The 18,461-nt window shown below is 40.4% G+C and overlaps 1 protein-coding gene across 6 annotated transcripts; it reads right to left on the reverse strand.

Annotated features, from left to right (window-relative positions):
• Positions 1 to 1,224: 1,224 nt before the first annotated feature.
• Positions 1,225 to 18,246, reverse strand: LOC116442205 (probable G-protein coupled receptor 141). 6 transcript variants are annotated; one of them, XM_032104959.1, is made up of 5 exons: positions 18,161 to 18,234; positions 12,868 to 13,012; positions 9,126 to 9,187; positions 5,898 to 6,176; positions 1,225 to 4,349 (listed from the first exon to the last, which is right to left on the reverse strand). In XM_032104959.1, exons 4-5 carry the CDS (start codon positions 5,916 to 5,918, stop codon positions 3,402 to 3,404), a joined length of 969 nt encoding a protein of 322 aa, XP_031960850.1. In that variant the 5' UTR covers positions 5,919 to 6,176; positions 9,126 to 9,187; positions 12,868 to 13,012; positions 18,161 to 18,234; the 3' UTR covers positions 1,225 to 3,401. The 6 variants fall into 6 exon arrangements, with proteins under 6 accessions (XP_031960850.1, XP_031960831.1, XP_031960842.1 ...); XM_032104940.1 differs by having other exon boundaries at positions 5,898 to 6,341; XM_032104951.1 differs by lacking the exon at positions 18,161 to 18,234 and adding an exon at positions 18,033 to 18,154 and having other exon boundaries at positions 5,898 to 6,341.
• Positions 18,247 to 18,461: the final 215 nt, after the last annotated feature.

Raw genomic sequence — 18,461 nt, forward strand, 5'->3', positions numbered from 1 at the left:
CCCTGGAGAAAGCATCAAGTGCCTGACATTCCCAAAACTGCTTTCTTGGCCTGCAGCTGTGGAGGGTACCTTCTTCCTCAACCAACACCTTTAGTCTAAGGTACCCTGGTTATTTGGAACACATGGAAATGGAAATGTCAGGTGACACAGTCTGTGGAAAACTGCCTGTAAAGAAAAAATCTGCATCCTAAGGGGAATTAGACAAGTAAGATTACAGTCTGATAAAAGCCTCATATCAGGATTTCTGCAAAAAGCATTCTTTCTGTATTTGTCCTTGCCTTGACTTGATTTTCCATGATTCCCTGGTGAGCTAGAGAGGGGACTGCTGCAGCTGAAAGACATTCAGCAGGCAAATTCCAGTCATATGGAAAGAGTGATGCAGGAGTGGGAACAAGGTGTGGCTGAGGGCAAGTTTGCTCCCATCGGTGAGAGTGCCGCTTTTAGCAACTTCAAGGATTCAGTAAGTAACCTGAGATGAAGGCCAGAGGCACAGTCGCCTTGCCTTGTTGGTGTGTGGCAGAAATATGCTGATATTCTGCTCTGTTCTCCTCATTCCCAGTCATATTCTTCAGATCCTATCCCCTCTATGTCCTGTAATACTGTGTTTGTGTTCATGGTTGTCTCCTAGCCTCGAACTATCCTCTGTCATCCAGTCAGCAAAATAAGGGTCTCCTGCAGGACCGTGGTGCCTCTGACCAAGCAGATGATGGTAACTGGAAGTTCCCCTTCCTTAATAGTGGTCAATTCCTGGCAGAGTTAAGAGAAACTTCATTCTCTCAAGGCAAGGGAAGGCTTTCTCTGCCAGACACTGACTCTCACAAAGCAAGACAAGTGGTAGACATAAAGTTTGCATAAACAGTCCCGTGACTTGATGCTGGATAATATCACCAACTTAAATAATGGAATTATGACCCCCTAATTTGCTTATTATCATGCTGAGTTAGTATTAACATCATTAGCATCAATTTTTATTTGAGGAAAAAAGCCAGTACTGTTTTTTGTGATGCTGTGGTGCAGGCTACTGTGAAAGTGTGCATTTTTACAAGAATTAAATGACTTGTGATTTTAACACATGGATGAACAAGATTAGTTGGGCTGTATGGTCAGAAAGTACTGTTTGTAAAAACATGTTTTATGTTTCATTCCAGACTTGGATACAAAATACTTTTCATTTATGTGCATTTTTGTAGGAGGAACTTGCTTTACTTTTTCAGCACATAGTCATTTTGTTTGTTAATAACTTTATTATAGTAGAAGGGTTATGATATAATGTTACAAAGCTATGCAGTGCCTACAGAATGCATGCAAGGCATTTTCTTTGACCAACCACGTTGCTACGGGAGGAAACAAAATTTTGGAGCCAATTTCCATCCTCTCCCACCACAAGGAGAAAAAAGATTTGTTTGTGTGGCTTTAAAACAAATCTAGATCACAGCAGTTTATTGCTTTCTTAATGACACACAGTTAACTAGTAGTGAACTACACATTCAAGTTGACTCCTTACGTGTTTTGAGTCTGTAGTTCCTCAGCTACTGTTGAATCTGGCTGGTAGTTGTCGTCCTTTTTACTGTGATCCCTTGGGAACAAACACCTTCTTGGACAGATTTTTCTCAAATCCACACACACTGCAAGCTCTCACATTTCTTTCTTAACAGATATGGTCCAGGATGTTTGCCAAGGGTGAGCCATGAGAGCTGCCCCACATCTCACTTGTGTTATGACCTTCATGTGATTTCCAACTTTTGGTGTGATACAGCATGACTCATACTCTGACCTGAAAATACCTTTTTATGATCAAACATGCTGATAGATATAAAGGACCTTGAAGCAAGAAGGAAGACAAGGTAGAAAGACTATAGAAGAGATGGGATCCTATAAAGTAACCACCTTGGTGGGACCAAAAGCAATGAGATTGCACAGGTACAACAAGATCAACCAATTGTTATTTTATTGCTGTCTGATGTGCAAGAGATGCTGAAGGTGAGGCAGAAAGGAATGGAAAGGTTCAAAAATGCGAAAAGGTGCATTTCAACAGCATCATGAGGAGAGACTGTCATGGAAATTGATCAGCTGATAACCTCTAATTAGTTAAATGATTAAATTATTATCCCACTAACTCTGGATGAAAAAATGTGGCCTTATGCAGATGACAACAAGAAGAAAGATATATTAGCCATTGGTGTCTTGAATTAGAGCAGTCGGAGATTTATATTTTTTTGGGGGGGTAGGTGTAAAGCAGCTGAGCTATGAAAGCCTGAATGTCTTTCACAGAAATATTTTACTGAATTTTCCATCTCTTTTAGTGGAATTTAATTCTGTCTTCAGAGACAGCAACTGACAATGCCTCACTGAGATATAATAAGCTTTTTAGCTACCCTGGGTCTATTAGCTTTTTCCATCCCTCCAATCCAAGCAGTAGTATTTTCATTCTTTCTACCAGTACAGGGTACAAAATTTATAGAATTGATTTCAAGCTAAAGACACTGTGAGTAACTAGTTATAAACTTTGCACAAAATCAACATAAGACAAAAAAAGAGAAAGCCTTGTAACCTTGGATACCCAAAATATTTGCCTTTTGAAGAGAAGGCAACTTCTGTCTGAATGATCTAAATAAAATTGTTCTCATGGTAAAATATTTTTTAATTGCACAATTCTGTGAATAATAATACTGGCTTTTGTTTGAACTTGAAAAGTCCATTTCAGTAACAATGTATAATTTTTTTAGACATATTTTCATAATGTGAGAAAGATAACAAAATTCTTTTCTGCTGCAGTGATACCATCTCAAAAAATGATTTTGAGAAAATATTTTAAGAAATAACTATCGCTGGTTTAGTTTTAAATGGGTGGTTTAATTGTTCAATTCACTTAGAAAGTTATGCTTCTCTTTACAGTAAAGAAGAAAGTTGTTCTACTCAGGAAGAACCATATCTTCCCTGCTATTTTATGAGAGCTTGTGGGGAATAAATAAGAAATATATGGGAAAATGATACAGATCTTTAAATTTCAAAAATCTGTACCTTAGTCCATAAAAACCTGCTTCTCTCTTTGTGTTTCTACATTGCAATTCTCAAGTCTCCTCTTAGTGCCTTTGACTTCACAAACCCTGATGTAAAAACAGTAAGACAGAAGAGCCTATGGCCTTTCTTCCCTTTTCTCCAGGTCCATCCGCAACTCACTGGGTAGCACCATGAGGAGCTTGCTGAGGTCACCTTCCCATTTGCCAGCTGAGACACTGGAGGCAGTTTGTTCCATTACTTCAGGAAGCTGATGTGCAGAGCCCTGTGCAAGTGTGTTGTATTGTTTCCAGGGCACACCGTCACTTGCTGAGGAGGAAGTTTGCCATGTCTGTCCATCACTGTCCTATCCCAGGTCCTGCACACACTGCAGGAGGCTGATGCTAGCAGCAAGGCGACCTCCTGTGGAGCATCCCCACACTTTGCATGAAGAAGCGGTTTCCACTGAGCACGAATGACAGCAGGTCGAGACAGCTCAGAGCTGTCAGGCTTAGGAAAACCTCATTGTAGCTTTCTAACTGGTCAAAATCACTCACATGCTGTATGTAATAGGCCCTAAACAGGTGGTAGGGAAGGAACCAAATTATGATCACCCAGATGAAAATCAAGTTTTTTACCTGGGCCCAGAACTCTTGGTGTGAACAGAGGGAGGTGGAAAATTTTCTCGCCACTTTTACCAGGATGAAAATCTGCAAGCCTAAGAGGACACAAGAAATGAGAGCAACAGCCACAATTATGGTGTAGTTCAGGGCCTTCACACTCTCCTGCTGTAGTTCTTTGTGGAACTTGAAGCATGTTGTATTATTGTATAAGCCTGAGCGTCCGTACTCAAAGTACAAGAGCGGCAACCCAAAGACCATGGCAAAGACCCACACAGCAGCGCTTGCCACAATGGCGTGCAGCTTCCTGTAAAACTCCACCTTGTCCTTCCACTGAAAGAAGATGAGCCACCGGATCACCAGTGTGATCACATAAAATAGGAAGGTCAGGTACATGTGGATGTGCACCATGGCACTCACCATTTTGCAAAATGGCATATCAAATACCCACTTCTTTTTCACATAATAGTGGAGGCGGAAGGGCACCGTGAAGAGGAGGAGGCAGTGCACAACAACCAGGTTAATGATGGCAGTCGTAGTCACAGACAGACTGTTCATCTTAAGCAGCACAAACGCCATCATGATGGACCCAATTCCACCTCCAGCAAAGGCCACCGAGTAGACAGTAACCAGTATGGCACTCATGGTGCTGGTGTGTACAAAGGCAGAAGAGGAGTCACTGCTGTTCCTGGTCCCTTCAGTCACGTTCCTGAGATCTTCCTGGTACATATTCTAGAAATGGAAGAATACACAAAGTCTAAGATAAGGTAGGAATGAGAGGGCCTACCTAAAAAGCCTGAAGGGCTTCCCACCTGGCTCTTGCTCAAGGAATAATCCTGAAACCTCACAGATGGTATCAGTAGCTGTAGCCTGTACTTTTATCCAAACATCCTCCAGCCTAGAGAAAAATGTATGAGAAAGCTGGGAAGATAGCTGCTCTAGTCCTTAAGACATTTCCAATTATACCCCTAAAAACAAGCATGAATCAATAATATGTGGGGAGAAATGATCCTTAGAGAAATTACGTTATTGTGGTGTTTTTGTGCTGTGTTATCAGTTCTCCTCTCTTCTGAGCATCTGCATGCTTTTACAGTGAAGATCAGAGATATTTTTTGAATTCTGCTACTTATTCATCAATTTGTTTATTTGCAACACAAATCTGTTCTTCCCAGGCCCAGATAACAACCATATATTGTTCTATCTAAGCCACAAATTTTTGTTTGTTATAGAGAGCTGAGTTTTGCACACATTACAGTCAACTTCTTCTCCATGGACAGTTTCTCTGAGCAAGGGATTAAACACCAAGGATACCCAGACCCCATGAAAATCCTCCTTAGATCCTGCCAGGCAGAGTAGTGTGGGCAGTACCATCCTCGTGCTCAGGGCCATTTCATATCTTACATGCAGTAACTGGGTGTTACAAAATGGGCTGTTAGAAAACATTAGGAAGGGACATCCTGGGTGAGTGTAAATCATCCTGCCTGGCCCGAACAGAATTAGCAAGTTTAGTAAGTATGATATACGTTTTTAATATACTACTCTCTAAAAGAGAGATTAAAAATAATTCTTATCAATCTAAAGGCAACTCCTGTTATGATTTTAAGTACTACAAGATCATATAGGAGGGGAAGAGTTCAGGTAGGATGTTATCCTGAAGCACTTTTACATCTATAAAAATGTCCAGAGGATGTTCACACTACAGTTACAGAAAAGAAATGAGGAAAACTGAACAGTACTGGGCTTTGTACTATCCCAGTTATACTGCTACTGCTACCTGAACTGTAATTTAAAACTGGCTCTGGTAAGTCATCCATTTCACCAGTGAATCCCACAACATAAGAGGGGGTTTTCTCCCAGCTGAGTTTTTGTGATTTTTCATTTAATACTCAAATGCTTTTCGCTTCAGAAAGTAGTTCCTCAGTCTCTTAGTATGAATAGTGTTTCAGCTTTATTTTCATTTTTTTAGGTAGTACAAACTGCCAAAAGTTGGGAAGGGGAAAAGTTTTTTAGCAGTCCACTCACTTTATGGAAAAGAAGAAATGCTTATAACAATTTTATAAACTGATTTTGCTCATAGTGGGGAATGAATATCTGTTATGCACCTCAGGTGGTTTGTGTTGTTTCTTAGCAATATTTCTAAGCACTTACCCTTACAGTAATCCAGACCTCTTCATACATTGAAAAGTTATTCTTTAACTTTCCCAATGCATCCAAGACTTCAGATATCTTATTATAATCAGTATAAATATAAGTGCCATATCTCAAATTGACATTACTGACCTTTTCTGTTTGATCTTGCATCTCAGAGTTATGTGGACAACTAATTCCAGTACATTAAGAGAATTACAATGGGTTTCAGTGAAGGAACTTTTCATCAAAGTCACTGCAGATTGGCACACTGCAGCTCTTGCATCAGAAATGGTGCAAGTTCCTGCCAGTTCTGTTCTTGTTTCTGAGACACTGCATTTCATCCTCACAAACATGCAAGTCAGAAGGGATTAGCAATAGCTCTTCATCAGTTTCTCTAGGTTGTTAAAATTCGTGTTTGAAAAGATGTCTCTGAAAAGTGGAATTATCACACTGTTTTGATTTAAAATGCGTATTTAGAGTTTAAATATTTTAAAAGTGTCATAATGGGAAGGGTAGCACGCTGGAAGTGTGGCTGCAGTTGGAGAGGAAGAACCCCTTGTTGTCACCCTTTGGAGCCCAGCAGTGAAACTTGAACTGAAGGCAATAAGAACAGATAAGAAGAAGTCAGGTAACTGATATTTTCCTTAGACATTCCGATGAAGGGGGCAGCAAGAGACCTATTTTTGTCTGCAAACAGGCAACAGAAATGCAGGTTTCTGCAGAATTTTGCAGTCATCGTTAAATCCCTACATAGTAAGATTCTGCAGGAGTTGTAATTTTCATTAATCTTCCAAAAAAAAGTTACTAGCAGCTGTGATAGGAGATTATCAGCTCCCCAGTAGTACAGGCACCCCACTGAAATATCATTGCGTGATGAATACAGAGTACAGCATAACACGGGGTATGTTTCACAGAGGAAATGCTGCTTTCTGGTGAAATGAGATTACCTACCGTGCTGACATTCACCGTCCTATAACCTACTGACCTGAAATGCAAATAACAAGTCCTCTTGCCAGAATTTAGCAGGAGGCATGTGGAAAAAGAATTAACGTGGACCTTACACGACACGGCTGGTCTTGTTCCTGTGCCTTCCCACCCCCTCCAGCAACTGCCAGTTCAGTGATATTGCTCAAGTCTTGGAGCCAGGTTTGGTCTTCCTCTGTGCTAAGCCTCTCATGACTCGGTTGAACTTCTGCTGGACAGGAGCCTTGAGCAGCCATGAGGCAACGGTGGGCACCACTTCATTTGGATGCCACAGCAGCCGCTGGTGCCAAGGGCTGGGGGACAGTTGCAAAAATAGCTGTTTCAGTCTGACAAAGGAGGTAGATTGCCAACAGGCCAGAGGCTGGTTTCTTCCAGAAATATGGTCAGCAAAAAGATTCGTGTGCATTCAAGGTTTGTCAGTTGTCAGTGTGGATACTGCCATCACAATCATTTCATGTGACTGCCTGCACAGTCTGCAAGACTTTCCTGGACTGCTCTCTTCAGGACAGAAAAAGTCACAATGATCAGTCCCTGTCTGTGTTCAAGACCAGGTTGGATGGGGCTTTGAGCAGCCTGGTCTAGTGGGAGGTGTCCCTGCCCATAGCAGGGCTGTTGGAACTAGATGATCATGAAGGCCTCTTTCATCCCAAACTATTGTGTGATTCTATAGTTTATGAAAACAATTTGAACTCTGTCAAAATTTTCCAACTCAAAAATATTCATTACAACCTTCAGGAACTTGTTTCTCTTTTATCTTACTGCTATCTGTGTTACTACTTTAAAAAAACCCCAACAACCTAAAAAAGAAAAAAAGATTAACCATACTTCTGGACAGAATTTGTACAATCTCAGATTCCAGGCATTTTATGTGCTTCTGGCTTTGTCTTTAGATTTAAAAACCTTTCGTCAAATTTACACTTCCCCTGTCTCTGATATGAGACAGAAGATACTTCTGCTTTGATTCCAGACATACCTGTGGCTTCTCAGTGAACTGCCATTATTCTTGAACTTGTTTTTAGATGAACAACTTTGCATTTGGCAGGAGTAAAATGCTTATTGCTAGTTTGAGCCTGATTTAGCAATCCAGATCAGCCTGTCACTGGCTTGTTCCCTTCATTGTATGCTATTTTCCCAACCAGGTCCATGAGTCACCATTATGTTACATCAACATTATATCAACTTATTAAAAACCCCACCTCATTTGTCAGAAATGATGACACTCTTACAATCTCTGTCAAACAGTGAGCTCTACTCTGTATAGCAAGTGTTTGCAAAATTTATCCCCCCATACACGTCTGCTGAGAGACTGGCAGGCTTCACACTGATTTTCATGTCTTGTGACAGTTGGGTTCTGCAGAAGAAGCATTTGCTGCCTGCATGCACCCAACTGAGAAGTTTCATTTGAATTTGGAGGAGAAAAAAGTTCAATTCAAATGAAAGATTTCTATTTTCAACAGACTTAATAAATTGAAAAATGAGTGTTTGTCAGAACTGACACTTCTGCACTGAACTAGACTAGGCTGGAGGCAGTGCAAAATACAAATATTTTTTAACAAAAGTCTGTTTAAAATCTCCATTTGTTTCACAGAGTCCTCATTTAGTCTCAAAGATGTTTTCTGTTGAGGGCATTGTAATTGCATTTCATTTTGTTCTAATTCCATGCTGTGTTATGGTAATGTAGGCTAAGCCGCTAGAGTAATTGCAGAATTCTTTTTATTTTAACATAACCACACACACCTGAAGCTTGAGGTATAAGAACCTGCTTAATGGAAAACATTACAAATAAAATAATATTAAATAGCAAGTGTGTTTTTACATTTAGACATTGACTTTTTTCAAACAACTTTTCATGATTCCCCTAACTCATTCAGCAGCTCAATGGCTCATGTCTTGCAGGCTGTGTCAACATTATACCGGTATTTTGTGGTTTCAGTTCAGTCCATTGAAGAACAAGTGGGATGGAAAAGCATGTTGAGTTAGTCCTCTTTCACTTGAGATTGTCACTATTTTTACACAAAAAAAATTGAAACCATGAAGTGTTCCTAAAAGTCATTATTTACCTCCTTATCTATATCATAACAGAGAGAACAAACCTTCTGGTCCTTACAGAGACTGGGTGATATCAAACACACACACAAAGATGGATGAAAGCAAAATGCACTGCCTCCCAATTTTAGAAGACAGTGTAAAACTACAGGGTAGCAATATGGAAAAGAATGAAGCAATAATGTCCTTTACTAGGAAATTACAAAACACAAGGAAAAATCATTTGTGCAGAAAATGGGTTAAAAATAAAACAAACAGATCGCTGAATGCTTCCCTCCCCAAACTTGCAAGCATTCTTTTAAAAACTTTGCTAACCAAGGCTTTTTTTTTCATTCTGTGTATACTTACAGATTAGAATTTCTCTCTGCTCTTCAAGTGTTGTTTACTTCGATCTTCATTCTATGTCAGCTCTAAGAACAAAAAGCAAAAGACCTGATACTTTTAAGAGTCATTGCCTTACTTCCTTCTTTGAGCTTATGACAAAACAATAACCTTGAGGCTGTGCTGTGTGAAGGTAGGGCTGCCCATGAGCACACAACCTTGGGAAGAATTTTAGTTGCATCACAGCATCCTTTACCTTGCAGCTACTTCTTAGCCATTAGAGGTCTTCAAATCCTCCCATTTCTGATCAGTACTTTATACTACTGCCTAAAATGACAAACTATACACACAGATGTGAGCCTCACAGTTCACAAAGACACATGTTTGGAAAGGTTGTTCCCCAGAGTGGAGGGGATGATTTGAAAGAGTGTTTTGAGAAAACAGGGCAGGACAAGAGCAAAATATGATCTAGATTGTAACTAAGTGTGGTTTGGATGTGGTCAGAGACACCTAAGTGTGAGGGATGAAATAAAGCTCACTCTACAGCCCAGCACGATTTCTCATCTCTGCTTTCTGCCAAGGTTTTAGCTCAGTATCTGGATCTCAAAGCATGATGCCATCGCTACAGCTGTACAGTGCTAGCAGGGGAAAACTAGGAGATTCAATTAAAAAATTATTAGCCATGCCAGTATCAAAGGCTCATCAAGCAATGATGGTTGCTGTGAGGTATATGCATGGTAAATGATATTTTACTGTGGGACTGAGTCTCTGTAAGGAGTCTGTGCAAGGTCAGTTTTGCCCTCCTGTGGGCTTAACATGTTTCTGTTAGAACTCATGATTATATTTGAGTATACTAGTTTTGAAAGCAACAGTATAGGCATACAACTTTTAAATGTAATCCCACGTGAGAACATTTTAACTGACTGCATCCTGTTGCTTCACATTTGGTTAAAAAAGCACAAGGGAAGTCCTGTTCAGTGCTACTTCACAACAGACTGGTACGTGATGGAAATTGTCTTCTTGTATTTTGCAATTTTAACAGTTGCTGACAGCTAAAGAACTGTTTAGATAATATTAAAAGGTGATCATAATAGTAGTGCTGTGCTCTTCTCTAGTACCTTTCTGCAACCTGGTCTCAAAGCTCTGTTGAAAGGCATACAGCTAAAAAGCTGAAAACTTCATGGCAAAGCCAGAACTAAAGCTAAGATATCCTTAAATCAAGACATGTGCCTTCTCACGTTAGTAATTTTGTCTTGGCTTCCTCTAGGTCTTGTTCTAGAATGAATGCATTCCAGTGGAGAGAAAGCTAAGGTACCTTTAAGACCTTCAGGTAGCATCTGTATGTGGGTTTTTAAATGATACAACATTTTTGATACATATAATAAGTTAATATATAATTAAACATAAGTTAAAACATAAGTAATGTTTTAATGTTGAATATGGATATATATTTTTGATGAAATATAATAATTACATAACATACAAGTTATATAATCTTGTTGATAAATAACAATGCTGTTTTTCTCAAGCAGTCAAAATGAATTAGAGTTTTTCAGGTTGACTTCTTTCCATATGTTTGCAGTTTGCAAATCTTCAGTCCTTTAATCCAGGATTAAACCAAATAGTGAAACACCAGAGTATGATCTGGGACAGACAGCCTCATTACCTTTGTTGGTCTCTAATTTGTAGTTAGCATCAAGATCTAGATAGGCATAGAGTGCTTAATATAAATCAATGCAATTAATTTTCCCTGCTAAATTGATGCAATTTTACCCATGATTTACCAAAAGCATGTATAATGATTCCAGACTGGTATGTTTATATTTTCAACTGTAATGTACTGAGCTGGTGGCAGAATGTGATTATTTTAGAGCATCACTGGTTTTAAACACAAATACTAGAAAAGCATGTATTTTAGAAGTTCTGGGTAATTGCTGGTAGTTTTAGCAATACCCTAAAAATCTAGAAGTGTGATAATGTCTTTTCATAGTGCTGTTGTATCATGTGGATTCCACCACCACCTACTTTGAGTTTGCATTACAGCAACAGTTTCAAGGGCCAAGGTTGTTTAATAATAGGTGAGAGTCTGGGCCAGATTTCAGGGACTACTTGTCCTGAGACTGATTAGCAACAAGGTACCTCTACTCTCGATTGTGTGAAAGGTCCTTGAGGAAAGAGAACTATGCCCTTTATTGCTCAGGCTTAATACATGCTGTCAGTGATTTTTCAGCTGTTCCAAACTTAGAGTTGTACACAGAATAACCATGGCAACACAGGTGTTTTGTTTGTCTACATTTATTGTGCCAGGACTCAAGGATTTGGAGTGCTAATTCAGAAGGGGACTATATGGAGCTATGCAAGCATGGTGGTTGGGTCTTCTAGAAAAATAGTCTTCTCCTTCACTTACGTAAATGGCAGAAAGCAAAACATAAGATCCACCTGGAGACCGTAAATTCACTGCAGGTAACCCGACTGTTAGTTAGTTGTGGGTAAAGCTTGAGTGATGGCCCTGACAACACTGAACTGATGCGGGTTACATAAAGTCAGGGAGGGCATCATTCATAATAATTTGTGCTCCTTACAAAAAGCCTGGTTTTTGATCTGCTCAGAGTCCCTCCTAGTGCCAGCTGTGGTCCTGGGCCTAGTATGTAAGACTGGCTGATCAGTTATTAAGTTTCGATTGTGACAGGCTATTTGATGTTTCTTATTAAGTAAAAGATTAGCTGCTAATATGAAGAGCTGAAAGGCAGTATGTCATTCGAGTGACCAACTTATAGCTGTTACCAACAAAATCCTATTTTTGACTCATATTTCTAGTGTGCCTTACTCTTTCAAGCACCTGAATAGAAAGATATTAATTATCTACGAAACGAAAGACATTCAGTATCGATATCAGCCAAAAACATTTTACAGATTATAGGTTTCTTAAAATGATTCTGTCTGGGTTCTGGATCAGTTGTGATTTGTGGCTGTCACCCAGGCAGTGCAAGGTGTCCTATGAGTGAGAAATACTGCCTGTGACATATCTGAAAGAACATTTTGGAAAAGTACAGGGAGTAAAATGTGACTTGCAATTCCTTGTTTCACACACCTTTGCATAGCAGAGACATAAATTCAAGCTCCTCTGAAAAATAGAAATACAGCTGGAGGCCTCCTCCTAGTTTCTTTTCCTGATTTAGGGGAAAAAAATATCCACTTTGCAAATTACTATCCTTGGGTATTATTACTCAAATTTGCTTAAACATACCTGAGGCAAAGTGGTATGGATAAAGTCTGTTTCCCCTTCAGTATGTCTCACTACCTTGTGAGTGGAAATGCCAAAATTGCACCATGTTGAAGTATAGCATATCAATAAAAACCCCTCAAATTTCTGTTCAGGTCTTGCCAGAATCCAGATCTTTCAGAAGAGTACTGAAAACAAATCAAAACCTAAGTAAGTCCACATCAAAATCTGCAGTATTTCTTCTTTGATAGTGTGGGAGAGATCCCAGATCTAGAAACCAATTGTTCTAATGCTAATAACACTATTTGTTATAGTGTTATTAGCGCTTTGCTAATTTTTTGCCCAACTTTCACCATACATTCTTCTCTTTTCTACCGGACTCTGCTTTGGCCTCAGTGGTTGTCACCAAGGGTAGGAGGAGGAAACAGAACTGCATACAAAAAGTATCTGCTCAGCCTCAAGCCTAAGTGGGCTTTTTGAGAAAGTGTATTACTTACATTTAACAACTGCACCCTTCTAGCAGTCTATCACCAACTTTAATATTACCTTTCTTTGAAGAATTTTACTAGTTCATATCTGTTGCAAGCCAGTAGGTTTTTCAGGGGATGTGCCTTTCATCAGGAATCCAGCACAGCAATTCACTCACTTTGGGAGCTTGTTCTCACCAGGGTGAAGAAAAATGGAAGGGGACCTGATTGACAAGGAGATGTATTACTCCTACCATAAAGATGACATTAGACTGCAGAGAAAGAAATAATATATGCAGCACCACGCCAATTCTCTAAGCATATATGCCTTTCTGAGAAGAAAAAATCCTTCCCTTCTCCTTGAAAAGACAGTGCTCATCCTAAAATTTGTTTGAACTTGGTACTAACCTCCCTAATTGCCTCCTGGGGTAGGCAGTGTGTTGTAAGGAAGAATATATTTTTTAAAAGGATTTCAGCACAAGTCTGTTGCTACTCACCTTCAAAATGTGTACTGCAACTACTAATACTGTTTTATTCCCAGATTGCTTATTTAATCTGATTTCTCACTGCAGAGGTAATGCAAACTCTATCATCAGGTGCATGGAAAAAATAATTTTACTAAAGATCACTTTTCTGCTGAATATACACATACAGATATTTATGAAACTTAATATGCTATAATGTGTTATCTGAGGAACAAACCTCCCTGCGTTAGTATAAGAGCGTCTGCCTAAGAGCAGTACAGAAAGCAAAGCTTGCTGCCAACACTAATTGATAATGAATGCTACCTTAGCATAAACACAATTAAATACATAATGTTTTTGCTACAGTTGGGTTAGAGAGGAATTCAGGTTCCTCCTGTTATGTCAGAAAGGAGGAACTTACTGCAAGGGAATTTTTCCACACTGCATTCTAAAATGACACTGGTTTGCAAGAGCCTTTCCTCAATGAGCACAGCTATACTCTGCATATTAGAGTGAGGCTCTGTGTGCATGCAAGTGCTCTGTTACATCAAATTGTTTGGGCTGAAATGATTCATTTTGCAGTTAAATCTGGAGGTTTCCATTCTGAACAAATGATAAGAAACTGTATTAAAGTAAGATCTTCTGTGCCAAACTGTGAAGCCAATTGTGTTGTCAATAATCTCAGTACCAATGCATTTTTAAAAACTTTTGCCTATTTGAAGTTCAGTTGAAATATTTAAGAAAGCAGCTAGACAGCCCAGCCATAGGTGTAGAAACACTTATGGTAAGTGTTGCTGTTCTGGGCTGTGAAGGAATACCCACACCTTCCCTTTGTCCCACTCTCCACCTAATATGCTTTCCCCTAGCTTCTCCCCATTTCACTGGCATAGGAGTCCACAGAAAATCTTGGGCCATGCTGCTTGTGACCTTAATGATGTTTTGCCAGTCCAAATATTCTTATTCAGTTTTGGAGTGCCCTGTCCTGCTGTGGTGTTGCACTGGGCCCCTGTACTTGGTTGATCTTTAGACCTCTCTGAAGAAAAACAGAACAGAAAACAATGTTATGAAATAGCTTCCCTTTCTAACCTCCTTCTTTTTATTTCATCCAGGCTGTTTAATGCTCTGTACATCTTCTTTATCACTGAAAAGCATAAGAGCCCAGTATTTTGTGTCACTGTTCACTGTAGCTCTAATGAAGCCTTAGGTGAAGACCGACGGACAGGAAATTCCTCTATGATTCTATGAGCCCTACATGACAGATGTACAGATTAAAAAAAAAAAAATCTAGTAAAATCCACATGGAGTCAGTGAAGCATGGTGGAGAGAAGACCCAAACAGCACCAACGTAAGCTGGTACAAAATGAATTGTGTAGGAGACACCCTGGTGCATTAGGTTTGTAAGGCCAGGTTTTGGTAGTGGGAGAGGCTACAGGGGTGGCTTCTGTGAGGAGCTGCCAGAAGCTTCCTCCAAGTCTGTCAGAGCCAATGCCAGCCAGCTCCAGGATGGATGTGCCACTGGCCAAGACTGGGCCAGTTGGAAATGATGATAATGACTCTGTGATAAAATACTGAAGTAGTAGTAGTAGTAGTAGTAGTAGTAGTAGTAGTAGTAGTAGTAGTAGTAGAAGAAGAAGAAGAAGAAGAAGAAGAGAAGAAGAAGAAGAAGAAGAAGAAGAAGAACAGAAGAAGAACAGAAGAAGAAGAAGAAGAGGAAGAGAAGAAGAAGAAGAAGAGCAGAAGAAGAAGAAGAAGAACAGAAGAAGAAGAAGAGGAAGAGCAGAAGAAGAAGAAGAACAGAAGAAGAAGAAGAAGAACAGAAGAAGAAGAAGAAGAGCAGAAGAAGAAGAAGAAGAACAGAAGAAGAAGAAGAACAGAAGAAGAACAGAAGAAGAAGAAGAAGAAGAGCAGAAGAAGAAGAACAGAAGGAGAAGAAGAAGAAGGAAGAAAAGAGCAGGGTGGGAACATGCGACAAGGACAGCTCTGCAGACAGCAAGGTCCATGGAGAAGGAGGGGGAGGAGCTGCTCCATGCACCAGAGCTGAGATTCCTCTGCAGCCCATGGTGAAGTCCATGGTGAAGCAGCTATCCCCCTGCAGCCCATGGAGGATCATGAAGATGCAGAGATCCACCTGCTGCCCATGGAGGAGACCCGTGCCAGAGCAGATCAAAGCCAGAAAGAGGCTGTGAACTTGTGGGAGGCCTGTGCTGGAACAGGTTCTGGCAGGGATCTGCAGACCCATGGAGAGAGGAGCCCACAAGTTCCTGCTAGGACTTGTGACCCCATGGGGAACCCATGCTGGAGCAGGCTGTCCTTGAAGGACTGCACCCCAGGGAAAAGTGACCTACATTGCAGCAGTTTGTGAAGAACTGTTTCCCATGGGGTGGACTCACACTGGAGAAATTAACAGAGTACTATCCCCCAGGGAGAGACCTCACACTGGTGCAGGGGAAGAAACAATGTGGCATGAAATGACCATACCCCCATTCCCCATCCCCTTGTGCCACTGGAATGGGGAATAAAGTAGAGCTAAGAAGGGGGAAGGGGGGAAGGGGGAGAACGGGGCGGGGGGGGGGAGGGGGAAGGTGTTTTTAAGATCTGCTTTTACTTCTCATTATCCTGCTGATTTTTTTAGTAATAAATTCAGTTAATATGCCTAAGCTGAGTCTGTTCTGCTCATGACTGTATTTGGTGAGTCATCTCTCCTGGTCCTTATCTCAACCCATGAACCATTTTTTATATTTTCCCTCCCCTGATCAGTTGCAGAGGGGAGTGATAGAGAGGCTTTGGTGGGTGCCTGACGTGGTGGGCACCTGTGCAGATATGAGCTCTGGTCCCAAAGCAAAACAGCAACAGTAGGGCAGCAACCTGACCTTTATCTTCTCAGCAGTATGGGTTAGATTGGCCATAGTATCCTACCTCTTTAGCCCCATTGCTTCTGGTTCTCAAGCCAGCACATTAAGCACTAATTCAAATACATCTTCACAGAAAGGATTTCACCAAAATAGCTCTCCTGTTGATATCAGTAATGGTAAGAATTTGAGGAGTTTAAGAAAATAAAGCACACAGTTAATGTGTTTAATTGTGCAACTGAGATGAAAATGAGAAGCATCAGCTCAATGAGCAGCAATTTCCACTGCTGCCTTTTTCTCTCTGCACCATCAAATCAGGATCATCAATGAAAGTGATTCAATGATTTCTACAGCCCTTATGGTGAGAGAGCTCACCATTCACTACTAAGTACCTTTAGCACAGTAAGTGCAGATAAAGCAATGCCTATTCTGTATCCACTCCAGATTTCCCTTATGTCTCTTATTTTGGCTAAAACTCTTTCCCCCTTATTTTCACTTAAGACGTAAGCTTTCACTCTGTTCAGTGAGTTGACAATACAATAATGAATTCTTCATCAAAAGCTATCTCCACTTAATTTTCAGATTGTTTCCTCTATCCATGTTAATGGGTGTCTGACCTCATTCCATTCCCACACCTAATATTATCCTCATATGAACTTAATTTCAGCTGTGCAACAGAGATCTCTTTTAGGTTCGGAAGAAGTTCATTAAACTGGTGAGAGGTTCTAGCATTATATCATGCTTTTTCTGAGGTATCTTTTCCCTGGACTTTCTTGTTTTAGATTCCGAAGCAGCCTGCACATGGCTTTTTTAGGGGTAAAACAGTAGAATTCATGGAGTCTTTCTGTACAGCATTGGATATAGAAGATCTGCACGTTGCCATGTGAGCCTGAGGTATGTGTGCATTTCAGAACACAATGCTGTGTAGAAATATCTAAGCTAGCTTTAAATAGGTAGTTGGTGATAAATCTGTGTTGAAGTGACACACCCTCATCAGATTTATCCATGTTTTCCAGGCTTAGAGGCTTCAGTACTTCGGTTAGCTGCTCCAGAGCTAGTTTTGATACCTGCGTGACTTCGCAGAAAGTAATGCGCATATTCCACTCTGTGTCGATCGTGACTGTTGAAGCTTAAAAACATCCAGGCTGGCAGGGACCTCGAGAGATTTTACTGCCAAATCTCCTGTTGAAAGCAGGGCTGTAGACTGAAGTGTCCAGGGTCCCATCAAATTGAGCCTTGAATATTTCCAGCAGGGGAAATTATGCTAAATTATGCTACTCTGAATTTTTCAGTGTCTGTCTTGGACAAGGAAGACAGAATCTGGATACCACATCCCAGGTGTGGTCTAACAGGTAGTAAATGGAGTGGAATAATTACACCCTGTCTTGACAGCTGTAGTCCTTGACCTGCTGGCTGGGCTCTTGCTGCTGCGGCCCATGATGAGTTTTCATTTCATTGCTGAGCTATATGAGTGCCTGAGAGCATCAGGGGCAGTGTCTAAAAGTGCCAAAGCGAAGGCAGATCTGGCAACCTTTTATGAGGGTGACTTGAGATGATCAGTATCTGAGCTGATTCTGAAAAATTTACTCATCATGAAAGAGTATCAGAGCCAATGAGGAAGCCAGTAGAATCATTATGGAAATTGCCTCCTTATTCTTTGTTCAAAGATTGATTGGCAAAACCGATAACACTTTCTTCTTGTCTTTTAATAAATTTCAGAAAGTATTATGAAATTGTGGATGCTGTTGTAAAAGGAGACCAGCATCCCCTTCTGCAATGCTGATTCCCAAAATATGCTTTAAACTACTACTTTACTTCCACTGATTTCATAAAATATGTCATTCACAACTGCTGCAGTGGACTAAGAACCCAGCTTCTAACTTTTAATTTCTCTCCTGCCATGTTTCCCCCCAGTTCTGTTGTAATCTTACCTCCCACCAGGAAACGTTAAGCTCCATCCAGATCTGCAGCCTTCTCATTTGAGTTTAATAATATCTCCCTCCTCCTGGTCTGTCTCCAGTACTTTAATACCTCTGCTGAGGACCTTTGCAGCACTTACCCAGCCACCCTCCAGCAGCATAGCAGGACACTCGCCTCGCTCCGTGTGACTCCTGGACTTTGCAGAGAAGCACTGCTGAGGAACTGCTACTGCAAGCCAGCTCTGTCTGCTTCCTGAAATGTCACCCATTGCTCATAAACCACAAACAGCTGACAGACAGGATTAGACCAGTTGTTGTCATCTAAATTTTCGAGTTCATTGATGAAGATGTGTTTTGGGGTTTTATTTATTCTTGTTCTGATCAGTGTATGTGAAATATTTTCAGTTATTGCAAAATGTGTCTTTTTGTAAGTAGCTACAG

Source organism: Corvus moneduloides, chromosome 1 (assembly GCF_009650955.1).
Source record: "Corvus moneduloides isolate bCorMon1 chromosome 1, bCorMon1.pri, whole genome shotgun sequence".
Lineage (NCBI taxonomy): Eukaryota > Metazoa > Chordata > Aves > Passeriformes > Corvidae > Corvus > Corvus moneduloides.

Coding starts and splice junctions, on each gene's coding strand:
- LOC116442205 (XM_032104970.1), bottom strand. CDS start 5,918: ATGCAAGATCAAACAGAAAAG. Junction 4,350..5,897: donor TGCAAGATCAAACAGAAAAG/GTCAGTAATGTC, acceptor TTCCATTTCTAG/AATATGTACCAGGAAGATCT.